The sequence below is a fragment of the Aptenodytes forsteri genome, unplaced genomic scaffold, assembly GCF_000699145.1.
Source record: "Aptenodytes forsteri isolate BGI_AS27 unplaced genomic scaffold, ASM69914v1 Scaffold55, whole genome shotgun sequence".
Taxonomy (NCBI): Eukaryota; Metazoa; Chordata; class Aves; order Sphenisciformes; family Spheniscidae; genus Aptenodytes; species Aptenodytes forsteri.
Window position 1 is genome coordinate 5,719,638 of NW_008796063.1, and position 19,023 is coordinate 5,738,660.

Genomic DNA, 19,023 nt, shown 5'->3' on the forward strand with positions numbered 1-19,023 from the left:
TGGTGTGTTCTGTCTGGCACCACGGGCCCCTACAGTATTCTCTCTCCCCCCCCCCCCTTCTTTTCATTCCCACACATAATGTTTTTAATCAATTTCATCAGGCTTACTAATTTCAAATTTCTCAGTTTTTTTACAGTTTTTCAGGAATGTATGCTTACGCTGCAATTAGCAATGTAGTTTATTTCGTTTATTTTCCATCTGTTGAATTTGCTGTTATCAGTTTGATATTAGTAGTATCTTTTAAATGTCTCAGAACTCACATGAAGCAATGTGTTTTGAATAAATGCTGTGAAAATAAAGACCTATTTGTTGGCACAGGAATTTAGCAAACTGCAGTTCAACACCCTGTATTGCTTCAGTCTAGACAGTGAAGGTTTGGGGTGTTTTTATTATTTTTACACACTAAATTTCCAGATATTATTAAATGCTAATGAACTTGTTTGGGAATCTTGAATACTTCAGTCTGTCCATTCCATGTGTGAGGAATATTCTAGTCATCAGAAATGCCAGTGTTGTGTCTCCTCCTGGGAGGATTTTCTGAGCGACTGGGGTTGAACAGAGTGTGCAGCACAAGGAAGCAAAGCAATAGAAGTTCCTAGAGGAAAGCAGTTTATTGCAAACATAGAGCAGAAAGAGCATTCTACAGCAAGAAGCTTGCGGAATAAAGCATGTGTAGAGTCTGTATGTATTCTTCCTCTTTAAAACCATGCAGATGTTAATCATTATCAAGCAGAAAGGCACAAGCTTCCTTCTGTTTTGGGAAAACAATTTCTTGAAACGTTGGGATAACAGCTTAGGGTTGTTTGTTTGTTTGTCTATTGTTTAGTGGTAAAAACAGAATTAATCATAGGATGTGAAAATGTTAACTAGAGAATGCATTTGGAAAATATTTTTATTTCAAATAGTAGCTTCTAAAATTCATCATATTTTAGATTCTCTTGTAAAATGCAAATAAGCATTCTTTAAACATGGAGAAAGAATACTGCTGCAATAATTCTGTTATCCAAGTTTTGAGGCTGACCCTTTCAAACATGCCCTTTCCTGTGCCACTGGGAGTCATGAACATCTTTCCTTGAATGCTGCACATGGAAAAGCTTGAAAGAAGAAAAAAGCATGGTTAATGCTGCTATTTGGAGCGGTGTCATGGTCATACTAGACTCAGTATAATTTTTCATTAAGTTCAATAAAACCAGAACTTTGTGCGTAGCCTCAAGCTTTCAGAGCTACATCGTGAACAGCGTTAATCCCCCCCAAATGCATTAGTCCACCCAAAATGTCATCTTGTACTGCTGGTCCCGGCAACTAGTGGGTGTCATTGATATGTCCATGCTACATAATGCAATGTAGTACAGCAGTACCAAGCTGGCCGAATGACATGTGAGTAAACCGACCTTCAGGGAGCACCACGCTGCCGTGGCTAAGACTTGCGGGTACCTGAGCCCATGGAGAGTTAGCCCGGGTATTTGTACACTGCCTACTACGGTGTAACACGGATACATCAACAGCTGCCACGCAAGAGTGGAAAGTTAAGTACTGTTTCAATACCAGGCATGTTACCAATTCTAATGCACTCACATATAAAACATCTAAATAGAACTTACTAGTACTCTGAAATAAGTCTTACGTGTTTATTTTGTAGGTCCTGTCATAGGTGAAGCTCTGAATAACTTTATTCTCATTCTTAAGACATGTCTTCAGCCGAACAAAGATCCCCAGATGCGGTTAAAACTTTTCACTGTTTTATCACAGTTGCTCCAGAAAGCAAGTGAAACGGTCAATTCTCAGGGGTAAGTAGAGTTCTAATTTCACACAGCTATTTGAACGCTACAGTGGCATTAAAAAGTAATGACCGTGGTAGTTATTTAACCCCTATAATTGTGTCCATGTTAGCATGTCTGGGAGAAGAAAGACTTTCCCACCATCTTCTACAGCATGTTTTTCTTGCTGTATTTTTTAACAATGCTTAGAAGGGTGGAGTGCAATAATTTAAAAAAAAAAAAAAAAAGCAGCCTGGACTTCCCCCACTGTAGTCTTCCTACCTCTGCCACTATGGAGAATTAAAATGGATGTCATGCAGATCTGGATAGTTTCAAAAAATAAAGAGCTATAGTTGAAAAGAATGTATGTTTGAAAGCTAAAATGGGGATTCTTAGGAAAGAAATGGGGGGGTAGTTGTTTTTTCTTTTTTTCCTTTTTCTCCCAGCCAACTCCTAAATCCTTAAACTTTGCCTGTAGCCATTGTAAAGAAACAATAAAACACCCCCAAAAATGGGCATTTTTAAATGCCCATGATATAACATGGTGTTTACAAAGCATTAAACTAAATGTTTGATAAGGAATTATTACTACTCTCAGTGACTGATGACGGAAGTCTCCTGTTGCTTGGCACTAGCTATGCATTGCAAGTACAATCTAACTGTAATTTACGGTGCTTATAAAACCCCTCCATTTATTACAATCCCAACAATGGGGATCTTTTGTCATTATTAATTTAGCCCTACTAGTAGTGCAAACACTTCTGCAAATCTGTCCTGAATACATAAACTACATCTGCTCAGCTTTTCCCAGTGAATTTAGTATGTAAATGTATTCTGATGCATATTTTTTTCATTTTTAACTCTTTAAAAAAATCAATCACAGGAAGCATTCTTCCTCAAAGTACTTTGATAGCAATGGTCATTTATGCTTAAAAGTTTTTTTTCATCATTATTCTGATGAGCAAACTGGCACTCAGTGGGCATTCTTGTATGTTGAACATTCATTCAGGTTCTGTGAGGCCATGGTAGTATGAATGTAGATGTACTTTTACCATTTTTAGATATATTTAGTATATTCATGACCTGCATCCTATAATGTAGGGGAGGAGGAACCCTGGTGTTCCCATTCAGTGGGGGATTCCAGGTAAGCTGAAGAACCTCTGCTAATGCCTCCCCTAATAGATTTTGAGCTAGTATGCTTAAGATGGAATATAGTGAAGCTGTCCTTTTTTAACTGAAAGCTGCTTGTGCCACGTGTGGTGTTGTCCGTTTCCATATTTTCAGGATCCAGTATTAAAATCCCTATTAATATGAAAAATCTCTTTGTAGTCAGTGGATTACTTGTTTAAATAATCATGTAACTGAATGGAAGTTAGAAGATCAATCTAGGTATTCAAGAATCTTCCTGAAAGAAAGAAAGAAAAGCACTTTGAAAACTATTTTAAGTGTTCCAGGGTCTGACTATTTGTTGTAAGCTAATCTGTTATATCTCAGATCTGTATCATCTAACTGAGAATGCAAAGACCGTGAACACATCTCGCGTTCTGTGGTGCCCTGAGCACAACAATAATGCTTATTGAGTGTGTAATAACATATTTCAGTCTAAAAATGGGATAATGTGACCCTCTTCTATCTATTTATTTTTTTTATGGCCTAATTTTACTGTCCTTTATTTACTGCAGAATACATTATTAGCTCCTGTTCATCTACCATACAATCACACTTACTATTTTCTACATTTGTTTTTAAAACATTAAATATATTCATTCTTTCAAAGTATTTAATCAAATTCAGACCTGGTCAACAAGTTAGTCTCACTGGCATTTCTTCTCTATGCATTTTCAGTTATCTGGTCTCCTGCTCTTCCTCCTCAGAAATAGCATTACAGATTACAGCAGAATAGAATTTGAAGGATTGAGTTAAGTTTTCTGTTCTGCCTCTCAGCTGTGATCTACAGAAAATCATTTAGGCTGCACCTAAGCAGTATGACATGCCAATTACAGGGCATGCTACAGGATCCTGACTTGCAGTGTTCCTGGCTAGGATGGCTAGGAGGTAGGAAGACTTCTCCGTTAACACGTAGCCTTATTCATTCTTTGTTGCTCACCTGTACAGTAGGACTGGTAGCACTTCTCCATCTGAAAGTCTCTGAAGTGCTCAGGTGAGTATATTAAGTTAGATCATGTAGGTACTGCTGATAGAGAGTGATCACTGACAGATAGATCAGTGCAGGACCACATGGAAAACATCATCAAAGAGTAAACTTTTGTTTTGGCAGTAGTCAAAGTAAATAGGATGAAGAAAAAAATCTTTCATCTGCAACCCAGTCATTTGTATAAGTAACGGAGCCAAAGAGGGGAAGAAGAACGCCAACCCAATGAGCTGGCAGCTTCACTAGGATTCCCAGGAAAGGGAAATTACCAGTGTGGAAAAAATAGAAGAATATGTTTCAAAGTAATACTCTCAGCGAATATACATCACACCGGCTCTCCACAGACAGCAATGATGGAAGTTGTTTTGCTCAGGGCAGTGTGAGTGAATGGCCTTTTGTCAGGATTAGATACATCCAGTGAGGTTACTAGACCTGTTCGTACAAAGAACACTCCTGGCTAAGGATGGCCCAGTCCAACTCATAATGAGGCTCTCTGTCCTCTGAGAACAAGAGCAATGCAATGAATTTTACCAGGAGGTTTATCTTCAGAAACTAAAAAGCAGTAGAGGGAGCTAAATGGCTCTTTGAAGTCTTGATCCTACTTACCATTGTAACAGCCAGTGCTGTAATGTAGGAAGTAACATGTAAAGTTTCTGTGTTTGAAGAGTTGTTTGCAAAACATTTTTTGAGGTTTTGATTTGTAAAAACAAATCCAATTTTGTTTTGAATTGCCTGGATTTAGGATGTTAAGTTTGGAAAAAAACAAAAGCATACACACAAGAAACCCAAAACGCAACAATCCACAAACATATAAAGCCAAGTGCAGCAGTGCCATAAAAGCAGAAAAGGAGCCGATCCAGAGCAAAAATGTATAAAAAAAATAATTAATGTGGACTGAAAGTTTAAGTATATAAGCCCATAAAATGGGGGTAGCAATCAATGTAAACCCAAGCTCTGCTTTTTATATCTGCATAAGAGCTGGGTATTATTGTATGCACAGATCATGTTTTAGTTATTTCATATGCAGTTGAGAATAAAGTCTCAAGTCTGTAAATACAAATAGCACAGACAGGGTATGTTCTTTCATGGAAATGACTTGCTTTTAGAATTAAGTTCCATAGATTTACAACAGTAAGATCTGAAAATGGAAAGAGGGAGAATTTAATTGCATCAGCAACAGCAAAAAATACATCTTAATGGTAAGGAGAGATAGTGTAGTGAAGTAGTAATAAGTTCTGGTTACGCAGTCACATTCGCTGCTGGCAGTAATTTGTTTAGCTCCGTAAAAACATTCTAACAGTTTAGATAGGAAGGCTTTCTGTTACTATGCTAAACACAGTTGTGTGGTCATCTAATTTTGTTTGAGTCTGACATGATTGAGTCAGATAATTGCCAGATACTGCTCTACTGATTCTATTTCAAGGCACTAGAACAAATATTCTCACAAATAGCATAACGTTATGGTTAACATAATGCTGATGGAATTTACCTTTATGTTTTGACAGATTGGGTTTTCTTTGCAGTTTAACAGAAGGCTTTATTAAAAACAGAAGCAGCTACTGATCAGATAGCACAGATAGCACAAAGCTCTTTTTTTTTTTTTTTTTTTTTAGCTTTGGAGCTAAAAGGAAATTTGGAATGACGGTGATCATTAGTCGTATTTTTTTCCGGCAACTTTTTGAATAGAAAATTATTAATTCTCAAAAATGTGTTTAAAATAATAAATAAAGGTTTTTGACAAATTTAGATGTGCCTAATGGGACGTCAGATTTCTTGTTATTACTGAATCTTAAGTGCCATCTGCTGGACAGGAAGCAAGAACGGATCTGTGACTTTCTCGGGCACCGAGCGCTCCCTTAGCCAAGGGGCTAAGCAGCAGCCAGGTGTATCTATTTTCATCATGTTGAAGATAGAGATCTTCAGTTTTGCGTGTGAGCAATAGATGATTAAGGCCTGGCAGGCTAGCTGGTCATACTTTAGTCAGGTTACACCTGGGTGACACGGTCTAACTGCAGTGGGTAAAGGGCAGTTACAGGAAAGAAGTAGATACAATAACATTTCTTATTACACTGATACAATATTATTACGGATTGTTTTTTACTGCTGGATTTTCATTGCTGGATGATTTTGTTTTGCTGTTGGGGGGATTGTTTTAAAAGTACTTAGTGATAATTGTTGGTTGTTAACTTCTACTCATTGTGTTCCTCCTGTGGCTTGGCACTTCTCTGTAGGAGCCACTTACTCATCCCGGAAACGTAGGACTCTTAGAAAAGTCAAAACCAGCTCCTTCCCTTTCTGCCAGGCACCAGGGCGGTGATGTGCTGTTTTGCACTCAGGTGGCTGCAGTCCAGGTCTGCGGGAAGTTTGAATAGAGTGGGACACAAGTCAAGGTAGATTTGGCCTGTTATTTGTCAATCTGGTTTGCATGCTGCCAGCTGCTTTTTAAGGCAGGGAGGCACAGTGAATAATCTGAGCCTTAGTTATCTAGTCACAGCCAGGCACACGTGTCTCTCTGATGCAGCAAAGTCTTTTAATTTGCGTGTAAGATCTATATCTTTTTCTCTTAATTTAAAATTGTTTGAGCTGGAATTAAATGGGTGTGAGGAAATACTGCCTAATGCAATTGCTGACTCTCGCAGCAACTTTTAGCATTATAATAGCCCTTTCAACAGAGGAGGAGGAAGAAGCATCAGCAAAAATATCAGAGATTTATGTGTTTGTAATGAAAACAAACTAGTACTGGGACTGGCACCATCTGAAAATCCTACAGACCTCTCATCCTTGAGGGAGACGAGTTTCTGAGCCAAGGGAAAGCTGAAGTATTCTGTGTAGACTCCCTGCAGTATCAGTAGTTCAGGTCTCATCAATAGCATTCATACTTTTCACGTTATAAATACTTTTCACTGGACAGTCTTAAAGGGCCTTACAAATATTAATGAATCCTCACAACATTTGTATGGGGTGTTATCTCCACTTCACAGGCGGAGAAAATGAGACAGAGAGAAGGTAAGTAGTTTACCCAGATAACACAGTGAGTCATGGGCATCGTCTGAAGTGGGAGAAAGTCTAGCCTCCCCTTTCTGTGAATGTTAGGTATTTGTTTAAATATTATCTAGAAAAATTAAGTTATGAAAAGCTTATCACATACATTATAATCACATTGGCTTATAAGATTTTTTTTTAACAGTCTTTTTTTTTTTTTCCCCTGCCTATGTTTCTATGACAGAAAACTCTCTTTTACATCCTGTCAGTCTCTTTATCACTTTCTCATGAACCTTTATTTTGCTTTCTTATTTTTGGCTTCAGGCTGTTCCCTAGCTACCTTGAGACTGTGATAAAAGACATACTGGCTCCTAATCTGCAGTGGCATGCTGGAAGAACAGCAGCTGCCATCCGCACTACAGCTGTATCATGCCTTTGGGCTCTTATTCACTGTGAAATGCTTTCACCAAAAGAGGTAAATTCTCTCTTTCTCATCAAATGTACTTTGAAATCTTAGGCAGGAAGACAAAATAAATGCAAGGGGGAAAAAAGAATAAATCCTTATTGTAAGTAATATTTTCAGATGGACATATAGTTTTCATAACAAAATTCATTAATTGTAATTGCGTATTAACAATTGAAACAATCAGTAGTGGAGGGACAATGATATCCTGATAAAGAGACCTCAGGCCAGCAATATGGTGAGCTGTAGAACTTGCCATCGTCAAATTTTGTAGATCTTTGTGCTAACATAACGTCAGTTCTGTAGCACAAAAACCTAACCACTATTAGCACAACAACTTGGGTACTTGGCATTCTTGGACCCCTCACCAGCGCCTGCGCAGCTAGCCAGGACTTGCTTTTGTGTAATGTGGCAAAGGCAAGCTGTCTGGTTGCCTTGGAGCCCACAGGTCCATTTAGGAAAAAAAAACTCTAAAAGATTCCTGGAAAGGGCAGGAGGACTTGAGATGGAACTTGAAGGGTATCTGTAGAAACTGAAGTAGAGCGCTTACAAGGAGTACACCTCAAGAAATGTTACCCACCATAGTGATTAAGGATTAATTGAGTCTGAGGGGGTTTTGAAGCATCTTTGCTAACAAAAATAGCATTTGGAAATGATGCACTAGAAATATTTTAAATATAAGGGCATTTTTAAAAAATAAATGGAATTAAAATGTTATTAAATGTTCATAGTCTTTATTGTCTTTATAACAGACCTTAATTGAACAAAGTGCTTTAACACATGTAGCTGGTTGAGTTTACATATACAAAAACATTCATATCGGAGATTACTGTTCTAGTTAAATGTTTTTTCTGAACCAGTGCCTTAATGCCTTTTTTGCATTAATGTATATGAAATGTACATATTAAAGTCAAATTACGAAACTCACTAAAACATTGTATTACAACAGTCTTTACTTAAAAGCTTCCTTTTAGAATGAGAGCACCATCTACTGGTACGTACACATGATCCTCATCTCCAAATTATTTAAAGTCTTGCCAACAATTTTTTTAAAAATAAAAAGGCGAGTAAGTTTAAAGCTTTTACAAGTTGCATAAAACTCATCTGCATATATAGCGAGCATTCATGAACTGGATGATCAACTGGTGGATTTTTATTTCCCAAGCTTGCTTAGAGGCAAAAATAGAGCTGTGAAACTTCCAAGATTTTCAGGTTAACTTTCATAGTCAACTTTTTCTTTTAAATTAAGCAGGCCAGTATTGGTCAGAACTAATGGTAACTGATGTAACCAATAAGCATATTGTTTTAGAGCAACTGAAAAGCTGTTGTTCTTCTATGCTTTTCCTGTTAATTGTAGATCTTAAAAGTCAAAGATGGGCTAATGCCCCAAATTATTGCCACTATGGATGAGGACTCTAAAATTGCTCGACTGATGGCTTGTCGTATTGTTGGTGTTTTTCTGAAAGTCTGTGGGAGGCAGTTTGATGAAGATAAATTTACCAACACTTACACAGGTAAGTGTAAAAGTTTAATTTTTATTTTTTTTTAATCCAGATCTCCATGTTGAAGAATTACAGTTACTTTTTTACCTGAAGTATCATAGTTAGCTTAGCTTTTAAGGATGAAAAGCATCATGCTGGAGCAGTAGGCAGATTCACTGTATAGCTTTAGGATTCACTGTGCAGGTTGTCTACCTCACCTGCAGATTCACGGCAGGTGGTAGCAGTGAAAGCACTAACACAGACTAGGGAATGACAAAAACTGCTCTATGTCATTATGGTGTCTGGCTTTAATCCCACGTAAAGAGCAAAAAGCCTTTAAACAGCTTGAGGTGCAAATAGGGGCAGATTTTATGTAGGCTCGGTTTCTCAGCCATTCTTATTTCACTCCCGTACACATATTCTAATGCTATTTCTGTGTTCTCTTATCTGGTGTTTTAACTATTTGGGTAGCTCTCCCCCAGAGTAATTTTATAGATATTAAGGAAATGGAAAAAGTGAAGTGCTGCACAAAATCATACCATTAGCAGCATTTTTGTGTATGGGAGGCAATTTAATGTCTTAATCCTGCAGAGATTAAGACATGGTCTTAAACTGATAAGTGAGACTGCTTAAAGTGTGCAAAGTACACATACACATTTTAGAAAATCCAGGTGTTAAAACACCTGAGTAGGTGTTGTTGAGTGTGACTCCAACAGCACTTGCTTCTTGCAAGGCCTTTCTGTAGTAGCTTTTTAACTGCAGTATTTCATTTCACTGAGGTGTTGTATTGCAGACAAGTCAGTATCTCTTCGGAAATGCCCTCGCTCCCGGTTGAGCAGAACTGAGCGGTATTCCCAACGCTATTATGCATTAGACCACTAGATGGAACTTCACTCAATATTACGGTCTTTGCAAGGCTTGCCAGTATTTCATCTGCATTGCTTCCTAGTTTAGACTATATGAAATAATGTTCTAACTATAGTGAAAGCAGAACAGTAATGCATTATATAAACGGTAGTCACATTGTTCTCCTTGCTGTGTTTCAGAGTGCCAAGAGCAAACCATTTCATTGTACCATAAATAGACTTGAATAGGTAGTGGGCTGGGTTTTTTATTAAAAAAAAAAAAAAAAAAAACGAAAAAAAAAACACTCATCATATTGCAAGGCTTGCCAGTATTTCATCTGCATTGCTTCCTAGTTTAGACTATATGAAATAATGTTCTAACTATAGTGAAAGCAGAACAGTAATGCATTATATAAACGGTAGTCACATTGTTCTCCTTGCTGTGTTTCAGAGTGCCAAGAGCAAACCATTTCATTGTACCATAAATAGACTTGAATAGGTAGTGGGCTGGGTTTTTTATTTAAAAAAAAAAAAAAAAAAAAGTAAGAAGAAAACCTTAATCTAGACTGCTGTAATGTCAAATAGAGCTATTATCTGTAATGCTTCTTAGGATGATGATTAAATGCTAAACAATGAATCAGGAGAAGTACAGTCTATGCGTTCTCAGAGATATGTACAAATAAATCAGACTTCCCAAACCCAGCATCTTAATGACTGATACTTTTTCTTACATGGCACAGTAGAAATCTAAGAACAAACATTTTTATTTTGGAGAAATACAGGATCAGACAATTGTCAAAGTATATCTTTGCATCTTGCATATTCAAATAGTCTGTGATGCAGTCATTCACTGAAACAGCAATATTTGATAGAAATACTGTGCTTTATAGAGCATAAAAATACTGAAACTGTACTTCTGTAATGCATTGACATTCATAGTACCTTGTTAGGAAGAGTGCTAGAGAATGTTCTACTAATCTAAATAATTTTGTACATTTCTTTTAACGTTTTTGACAACATAACAATCCAGTAACAATGCACTGCGTGCTTTTAGGAACAATGTACTATGTGTATTCGCAGTGTTCAAAAGACATATATGTCGCAAGTGCAACAATAATTTCAGTGATGACAAAATACATTTGTTTTTTTGAAATGCAAAAGATAACCAAATAGCACCATGAACAGCGAAGTTATGTATATGCTCCTTTTCAGAAGTTTTAAAGCGTCTGGATGATGCTTCATGTGATGTACGACTGGCAGCTGCTCACACCTTAACTAATTGGTTTAAATGCTTAAAGGACAGTGATGTGAAATCTGCAATGGAAAGTCATATTGAATTTCTGTACCAAGAACTGTTGATACATCTCGATGACCCAGATCAAAATATCCAAAATGCAGTCCTAGGTAAGACTTTCAGTCACACGTATTTTTAACAGTGCTTTTAAAATCATGTTTTCAAGTGTTACATGAAAGTAGCGCATACAACTAGAGGCTAATCCTAACAGGCTGGAAGCTTACCTTTGGGTTTCAGTGAGTACGAGCTCAGACCTTCTACCAGTGTGCAGAATGTAATGTTTTATCTAGCGTTCACCAGAGGGGGAATGTCAGTGCATCTGATTTATCCAAAGACTTTATAGATGGTAAACAGGATGCGGAGCACAGACACTAACCATTGCAGGATGTGACCGTATCCCAGCTTGCTTGATGGATTCTTTGGAATTTGTTAGCGTATCGGTCTGTGTTCAGGCACGTACATGTCAAAATACAGGGCTCGGCAAATGAGGGAGGAATCAGGTTGTCACGACTGCGCAACTTGTAGAACAACAACTTCCAGGTTTAGGTTTCGGCTACTTTGAGGGAACTCGGGTAGAGAAACACAGAGCGGCTAATGATTTATAAAACATATTTTTCTTTTACAGAAGTTTTAAAGGAAGGAAGCATTTTATATCCAGAACTGCTCGTGAGAGAAATTGAAGGGGTTGTCCACAAGCATCGAATGCCAGTCTATTGTAATCAACTACTACATCACATTCAGTCAGCCAAAGGATCAGCCTTATGAATCAGCGCTGAAATTCTTTTTAGTAAACTGTATGTGAAATCTGTATGATCTGGATTACTTTCATATTTTCATTTGCTTAAGAAAGGCTGAGCAATAAATAGATTGTTTTTTCTTTGTAAGTTCACTATTAGCTCATTTAAAAGTCAAATTGGCACAATTCTATGTTCTTTGCCGTTTGAACAGATCTTTGTATTCGCTAGCAATAAAACAATGTTTTAATTCACTTTGCATTGGAAGTTTTTCAGATACAAGGTTTAAAGGAGGAACGTTTTTCAGGAATTTGATGCTTTATAATTGAGAAAGATAATTTATTTAACAAAGTAATAGTCTAATGTCAAAGTTATTAATGTGATACAGTGAGGACTCAGTCTTTCAAGGAGCATTTCAAACGCTGGATAATATTCAGACTTTGCAGAGTCAGGTCTGTGAGGATCAGTTTTATCAGAAAAAAAAAAACAGGCAAACCTCTCTTGCAAAATGCAGAATCAGCGGCTGAAATTCTTTTAGTAAACCGTATGTGAAATCTGTATGATCTGGATTACTTTCATATTTTCATTTGCTTAAGAAAGGCTGAGCAATAAATAGATTGTTTTTTCTTTGTAAGTTCACTATTAGCTCATTTAAAAGTCAAATTGGCACAATTCTATGTTCTTTGCCGTTTGAACAGATCTTTGTATTCGCTAGCAATAAAACAATGTTTTAATTCACTTTGCATTGGAAGTTTTTCAGATACAAGGTTTAAAGGAGGAACGTTTTTCAGGAATTTGATGCTTTATAATTGAGAAAGATAATTTATTTAACAAAGTAATAGTCTAATGTCAAAGTTATTAATGTGATACAGTGAGGACTCAGTCTTTCAAGGAGCATTTCAAACGCTGGATAATATTCAGACTTTGCAGAGTCAGGTCTGTGAGGATCAGTTTTATCAGAAAAAAAAAAAACAGGCAAACCTCTCTTGCATAATGCAGCAACATTTTTATAATGTTTTGAATACTCATACTTACTATGCTGGTATATGGGGACGTGTTCTGAGTAGGTGTCACTAAAGGAATAGTTTTTATTGTCATATTACATTTCATGACTGAGAATGAAGCTAACCTTTTTTTAAATAAAGCTTTATACATGATAGGAAATGTGCTGTTTTGTCATTTAGATTAACAGTATTTATATTTTTGTATTAAATATATCGCATCTGCAGTTTTTATGTTTATATGATTGTGCCTTGGAAAGCAAGCAACATTTCATTTCATATTACTTTGAAATTAAATTCTCCAATATTAGGTTAAAGCTTGATTTATTTTTTTAAAAGACTTTTGTAGCGTATAAGTTTTAGTGTCGTCTCACATTCTCAGCTATGTAATAAAGTAAGTGAGCTCCTAGATTCTTGTCTAAGGCATTGTGCGGTACTGTGCTATTTGTTGCACACACAAATCATGGAAAATCAGGATCCTGATTTTTTTTATTATTATTTTTTTAATTATCTGTATTGTAGACAAAAAGCGCTCTTTGGCTTCTAACTCCTAAGTGCCTTGGCTTTGTATCAAGTCTAAAAACAGACTCAGTTGGGTTTGGTAATAGTCCTTATGCTGCGAGAAGCCCTCATGTTTGTTTATCCTTCTAAGGTAACTTTGCCTTTTCAGACTTGTGACATAATTGTTAATCAAACCATGATCTGTTTACAGCAACATCTACTTGCATTCTCAAAGAAACATTTGAGAGAAATTAGATGCATGAGACAAGTCTTATTCCTAGCTTAAAAGCGAAGTCATGCGAACTCATGGCCACTTCTCCACAAAATACTGGGTTGCTTTGAAAACTCTACCAAGAAAGGACAATAATACTAAGGATATGGAATAATTGAGTAGTTTCTTACGGATCCAAAAGCTATTTCGCATTCCCGTAGAATAGGGTACCCATTTTAGATCATATGTACTGTCTTTGAAGTTGTCTTTTCTTTTCATGAAAAGCCAAAATACAATGATTTCTGTATCAAGCAGCATTTTAGTTGACTAATAACTATGTAACTCACTATAACTGGAGGGTCAGCTGAAATTCTTAGAAGGCACAATGTGAGTGAAATAAAAATCCCTAGAAGACATTAAATTGAATGATGTTGTGGAGGCTCCAGCCTTGGAGATACTCAAGATCTGACTTGACACAGTCCTGGGAAACCTGTTCTGCCTGACTCTGCATGGGCAGGGATTCGGACTACCTGTTCTCCAGAGGCCTCTTCCAGCCTCAACCATTCTGTGATTCTGTGAAATTGTTTCCGTAGTCTAATCAATGATTAAAAAGCTACTTAAATTAGACTGGAAATAGACTACACAACTATCCTAGCAGAGCCCTTAGAGTTTTCATTCAACGCTCTGCAGCGCTTTGAAACACTATTTTTTGAGAACAGAGCAGCAGGTTCTTCCAATGCAACCTCAAGTTTTGCTTCAGCAACAACAACCCAGTTCTTATTGTAAAGTTCGCTTGGAAGTCCACCAAATAAATCCTACTCGCACAAATAGTAAGAGCTGGTACACAAATAGTAAGAGCTGAAGTATTCATCAAGCTTGATAGCTTCAGTAGGCTGGGAATTTTTTCTTTTTCCTGCATATGTTGAGCATTTTTGTTACCTTTCAGAACAGTCCGTTGTGGGATGCCTCCCAAAGAAAAATCTCCACATCATCCAACCAACCAGCTTTTTTCTTCAGAGCCAGGAGAGCTTTGTGAATTGAATATTCTAATAGTGCTCCTAGAGATGTGTTAAACAGCAACCTGGTCTTGTTTATGCACGTGTGACAAGCTAGATATCCTCCACTATGTCCTGTTAGAAAGTGTTCTGGACGTAGGACTTCAACAATATGCTGACCCTGCTTATAGTTTACCATACTTCAACTTACAGAACCCAAGTTTCTCAAATCCCTTTACAAAGAAGTACTATTATCAAGTCTTCTGTGGATGATGTATGAGCCTGAGTTTTAAAGTTATTTTCTTTGAGAATCAACTTTCTCAGCTTCAACCTTTCACTGCATCAGTGGGAACACAATTGAAACGTATGATTTTTTTTTTCTATTTTGCTAGATCAGCTGTTATATGTACTAGATTTTATTTGCGTTCATTGCGTAATGTTATTAGGATCATATTAATTACGTAACTTTCAAGCAAGGACAATTTTTTTGGGGCAAAATAGTTATCTCGAACTTTCAGACTCTTTAGATAAGCAGGCTTTAGCCCTGCCCTTCCTGTGACGAACAGATCTGCTTCCGTCTTCGTCCTTGTAAGCTAGAAGACCTGTTGTGGAGGATCCTGGGACTCGCATTCTCAGCAAAACAAAGTTCTTGGTAAGTGCGTGCATTTGTCTAACTGAATATAGAATCTTCTAAATACTTGTTGACTACCTTAGATAGAATCAATTAATTGGACATTGAGAGGGCACTGTCAAATGAGGCACTTAGACTTTGAGAGAAAGCCTACATCAGAGAGCATTTTTAGGAGGGGCTGGAGGTTAGGTATGTTCCCAGATCCATCCACTTCTCATCCATGTGGGTTCTTACGGCCAATCTGCAGATTTCCTCAGAAATGCTTTAGGCAGACTGTAGGCGGTCTGTCCACGGGTGTCTGGCAGTGCACTGTGTCATCTGAGCGCACGGTAAAGATGCACTAGTGCACCTTGTCTGCTTGCGTACGCAGCGTGCTCCCCAGAGGCTAACCTCCAGTTATAACCAGAAAGTTATTAGAAACTATAATAACCCATCAGAACTTTAATCTAACCTATATATAAAGAACTACAGCTATTACAGTGTAATAACTTTCCGGTTATAACTGGAAATAACTATTATAGTATATAGTATAGTTTTACTATAAAACTATGCTATTATACTATACCATAGCAAAACTATACTATAATAGTATAGTATAACCATAATAGTTATTTATGTTATTATACTATAATTTATTTGCTCTTATATATTTATTATTTTATTTACTGTATTCAAGTTGTTATACTAGAATAGCTATAGTTCTCTCTATATAGATTAGAGTTCTGATGGGTTATTGCATCGGCTTCATCTCACTTGAGGGAAGTCCCTTGTCTGCACAACACAAACATTACAGCATTGCGTATAAAGTAATGTCTTGGCCTGTAGAAATCAACCGCTGATTTGAAAGGAGCCAAGTTTCTGTTTCATTTGCAGAACCCGTGTTAGGATCACTGCCTGGGAAGGTGAGCCACTGTTGGCTAGAAGAGTGGAGCAGAGCTGGTCCTGTTGGATACATAATGGACTGCTCTGTGCCTCAGCCCTTCAAGTGAAGCTCTAACCATGTTTTAAAAAGAGAGAAAGATAAATAAAGCAAAAAAATCTTCATTATTAGGCAGCTGAAGGATCCACAAAAATTACGGTTAACAGGCTTGTGTCCGTTTACTGAGATCAATCTCCCAGGGAAGCTCACGAACAGCAGTAACTGTGATGAAGCAGCAGCTGAGAGCTGTGAGGAGAACGGCGGCTCTGTCGGCCTGCCTTGCATGTAATCGGCTTTTCTTGTTAATGTCTGAAATCCCCTGTAAGTCAGGACAACAGCAGGATCTAGTGGCAAAACTGAAGTGCTTTGCAGCCCCCTTTTAACTGATAACCTAATTGCACTGTATGGAGCGCCCATTGCCTTTGGCTGACAGCAATGATGGTGTAGAGAAAGGGCCCTCATGAGTTTAAACATAAAGTGTGATGCAAATGGTAAGACACTTTTTCTTTAATGAGCAAGAAATCAGCCTTTGTAGAATCATAGATACTTTAGGCAATTTTCATAATGCACATAAATGATCGTCTTCTCAGCCTTGGACGTAAAGGTCACCACACTTCCTCACGCTAAGGAACAAATCCACAGAATCCCCTTTGCCCAGCACATCCCTGCGACATGTTGCCGCAGCCCCCCGACCCCAGCATCCCTCCCCAGGCTGCTGCTGAGCTCCCTGTGACCCGCTTCAGCGCCTCCCCAACCCCACCACCTTCAGCCTTTGAAGCGTTGCCCTGGTCCCCTCGCTGCCCCATCACACAGCACTGTCCTGTGCTCAGCGATCCCCCCCGTGCACAGTGCTTCCAGGCATCCCCTGTATTGGTGATGTACATACCCGTGGAGCGCCAGCCCTCCGTAACTCTGGGAAGTGCAACGTGTCACCCTTCCCGACCTGCGCGGCAGCATGCCGTGTCCAGTACCCGGTATCACCAGTCAGAAACACCTTGCTGCACTGGTTCCTGTCGCATTCAGTCCGTACCTTCAATCGCTGTGGGGACCTGTACCTTTGTGGTTGATGGCAAGGGCCAGAATGCGGAGCAGAACAGGTTTGCTAGGTGTGAGTGCATGAGTGCACAGGGAATGGGAGTGGGAATCACGGTGGGAAGGGAAGGGAAGAAGAGGTAGCACTAGAGAAATGCGGACCTTGGATTGGTTTGGCCCTGTATTGCAGTTTCCCTGTGCCTGGTGTCAGTTAACAAAGCTTTTTTCCCTAAATTCTTAACTGCCCTCTAGAGTGTTAAAACGGAAACATTTTTAATAGAATCAATTTTTATTCTTATTGACCGTTTTTCTACAGAATTCTGCTTAACCAATAAAACTAAGTGAGCCCACTTCACGTTCAGAGCTCATTGTTGGATGCTGAAAAACTTTGAAAGAATTTTTGTTTGCCTCAGAGCAGTTTCTTCTGAAACGTGGAAAAATTAACTCCCTATATGTACCAGCTTCTTTTAACAAAACTGGAACGTCCGACCAAGTTTCCCTTAAATCCTAGAAGCCAAAGGCTCTGTTGCTCCTCATAGCCAAGGAGCAGAGGGAAAGCTGAGTCAAAGCCATCCTCCTCCAGCCTCTTGGCCTGGTCCTGATGGAAAAACAACTGCTTGGGACAAGTCAGAGCAGCCCGGGGAGCTGGAGCAACGCCCAGGGAGTGCTACATGCCTCATCTTGCCAGCGCAGAGCACAGCCTGCCCTGCCTGGGCTGCGGGGGAACGGGGGGAGACATATCCCCAAGAGGGTCTGGCCTTATACCACCAAAGAATTTCAGGGAGATTTAAACTAAGAAGTGATTTTGCCCTAACTGTCTTAAGCCCTTAAACATTACCTACTCTAAAGACAAGAAAACACGTGTGGAGTAAGTACAGAAAGAGAGGGGTGGTCAGAAAAGTGAGGTGATTTCTGCGAAGTATTCAGCCATATGCCGGGAGGAGGCGACTGGTGAGGGGCTGTGCGTCTGACCAAATTATGTGCTGGCTTCCAAGTGTTACTGGGATCAGCTCAACTTTGGCTGCAGCATCTCAGAACTTCCACATAACTAGAGCAAAGCTCTTTTAAAATAAACAGTAATTGCCTAAAATCAGTGCTACATCGACATGAGCTAACGTCTTAAGTGAATGTCTTTATTTTGCATCCTGTTTCTTAAGGATTGGCTGCTTTTACCCATTTTGTATTCAAACAAGTACACAGAGTCTATTTATTTATTTGATAATTATATATTTATTACCCAGACTTTCCCAGCAAGCTGAGTAATTTCTCTCGCACGCACAAGTAAATAACAATTTTTGTCCTGATTACCCTTTCTTAGGTGACACATTCCCTCTTCTGTTTACTGCCATTTGAACCGTCCTTGCCCGCAGCACACAGCATTGCTATGCCCCCAAGAAAACTGTAGGCTTGAAGAGACTAAAGGTTTAAAAAACCATGACTCAGACACAGATTTCAAATTGGATGTATTTGCATATGTTCCCCAAATATTTGAACAACGGGGCTTGTTTAACACCACAACTTCTTTGCTGAAAGCAGGCCTGTGCCATTTCTTCCTCGTGCAGTTGTCCAGCGGTTACCGTGGCCTGGTGTTGGCACGCATGAAGCTCGCTTGAGCATCGCGCAGGATGCAAAGTGCTTAAATCCTGCTGAGTGGCTGGGTATGGTGTGCAAGCGCCAGAACCGCAAGTGAAAGGGAAAGAAACTCCAAGACTGAGTGGGAAGGAAACAGCGAGGGGAGACTCAGAAATACTGGGAAAGAAAGTCAATGAGGATCCAACCAGCAGAGGCGGAAGTGAAAATCAGAGGTAACTCTCCCCATCTCTTTAGCATTTCTCACTCCAAAGACATCCACGGCTCCATTTTGTGGAGGGGGAAGCCGAGGCAGGGGGCAGCTTGGCTGCGGCCGCCAACAGGCCGGTGCTGCCGGAGGGAAGAGCCTGAGGCAGGGAAGGGCAGCCCGGGGGAGCCGGGGGGGTGCCGCCATGGAAGGGTGCCCGCTGCAGACGAGGAAAGCCCCGCGATGCG

General features: G+C 39.0%; 2 protein-coding genes across 3 annotated transcripts in view; both read left to right on the forward strand.

Annotated features, from left to right (window-relative positions):
- The window catches only part of DNAAF5 (dynein axonemal assembly factor 5), a 32,255-nt gene extending 20,068 nt beyond the window's left edge, over window positions 1-12,187 (forward strand). Inside the window, exons 10-14 of the mRNA XM_009286547.2 lie at window positions 1,640-1,787; window positions 7,216-7,366; window positions 8,712-8,868; window positions 10,893-11,084; window positions 11,600-12,187. Of these exons, the coding sequence (XP_009284822.1) occupies window positions 1,640-1,787; window positions 7,216-7,366; window positions 8,712-8,868; window positions 10,893-11,084; window positions 11,600-11,739 (788 nt within the window). The 3' untranslated portion in view covers window positions 11,740-12,187. The remainder of the gene's footprint in view (window positions 1-1,639; window positions 1,788-7,215; window positions 7,367-8,711; window positions 8,869-10,892; window positions 11,085-11,599) is intronic.
- Window positions 12,188-14,979: 2,792 nt separating this feature from the next.
- SUN1 (Sad1 and UNC84 domain containing 1) overlaps window positions 14,980-19,023 on the forward strand; it is a 37,197-nt gene continuing 33,153 nt past the window's right edge. For both annotated transcript variants that reach the window (XM_009286374.2, XM_009286377.2), the window contains exons 1-2: window positions 14,980-15,068; window positions 18,561-18,803. The gene's annotated coding sequence lies outside the window, so the exon portion shown is untranslated. The remainder of the gene's footprint in view (window positions 15,069-18,560; window positions 18,804-19,023) is intronic.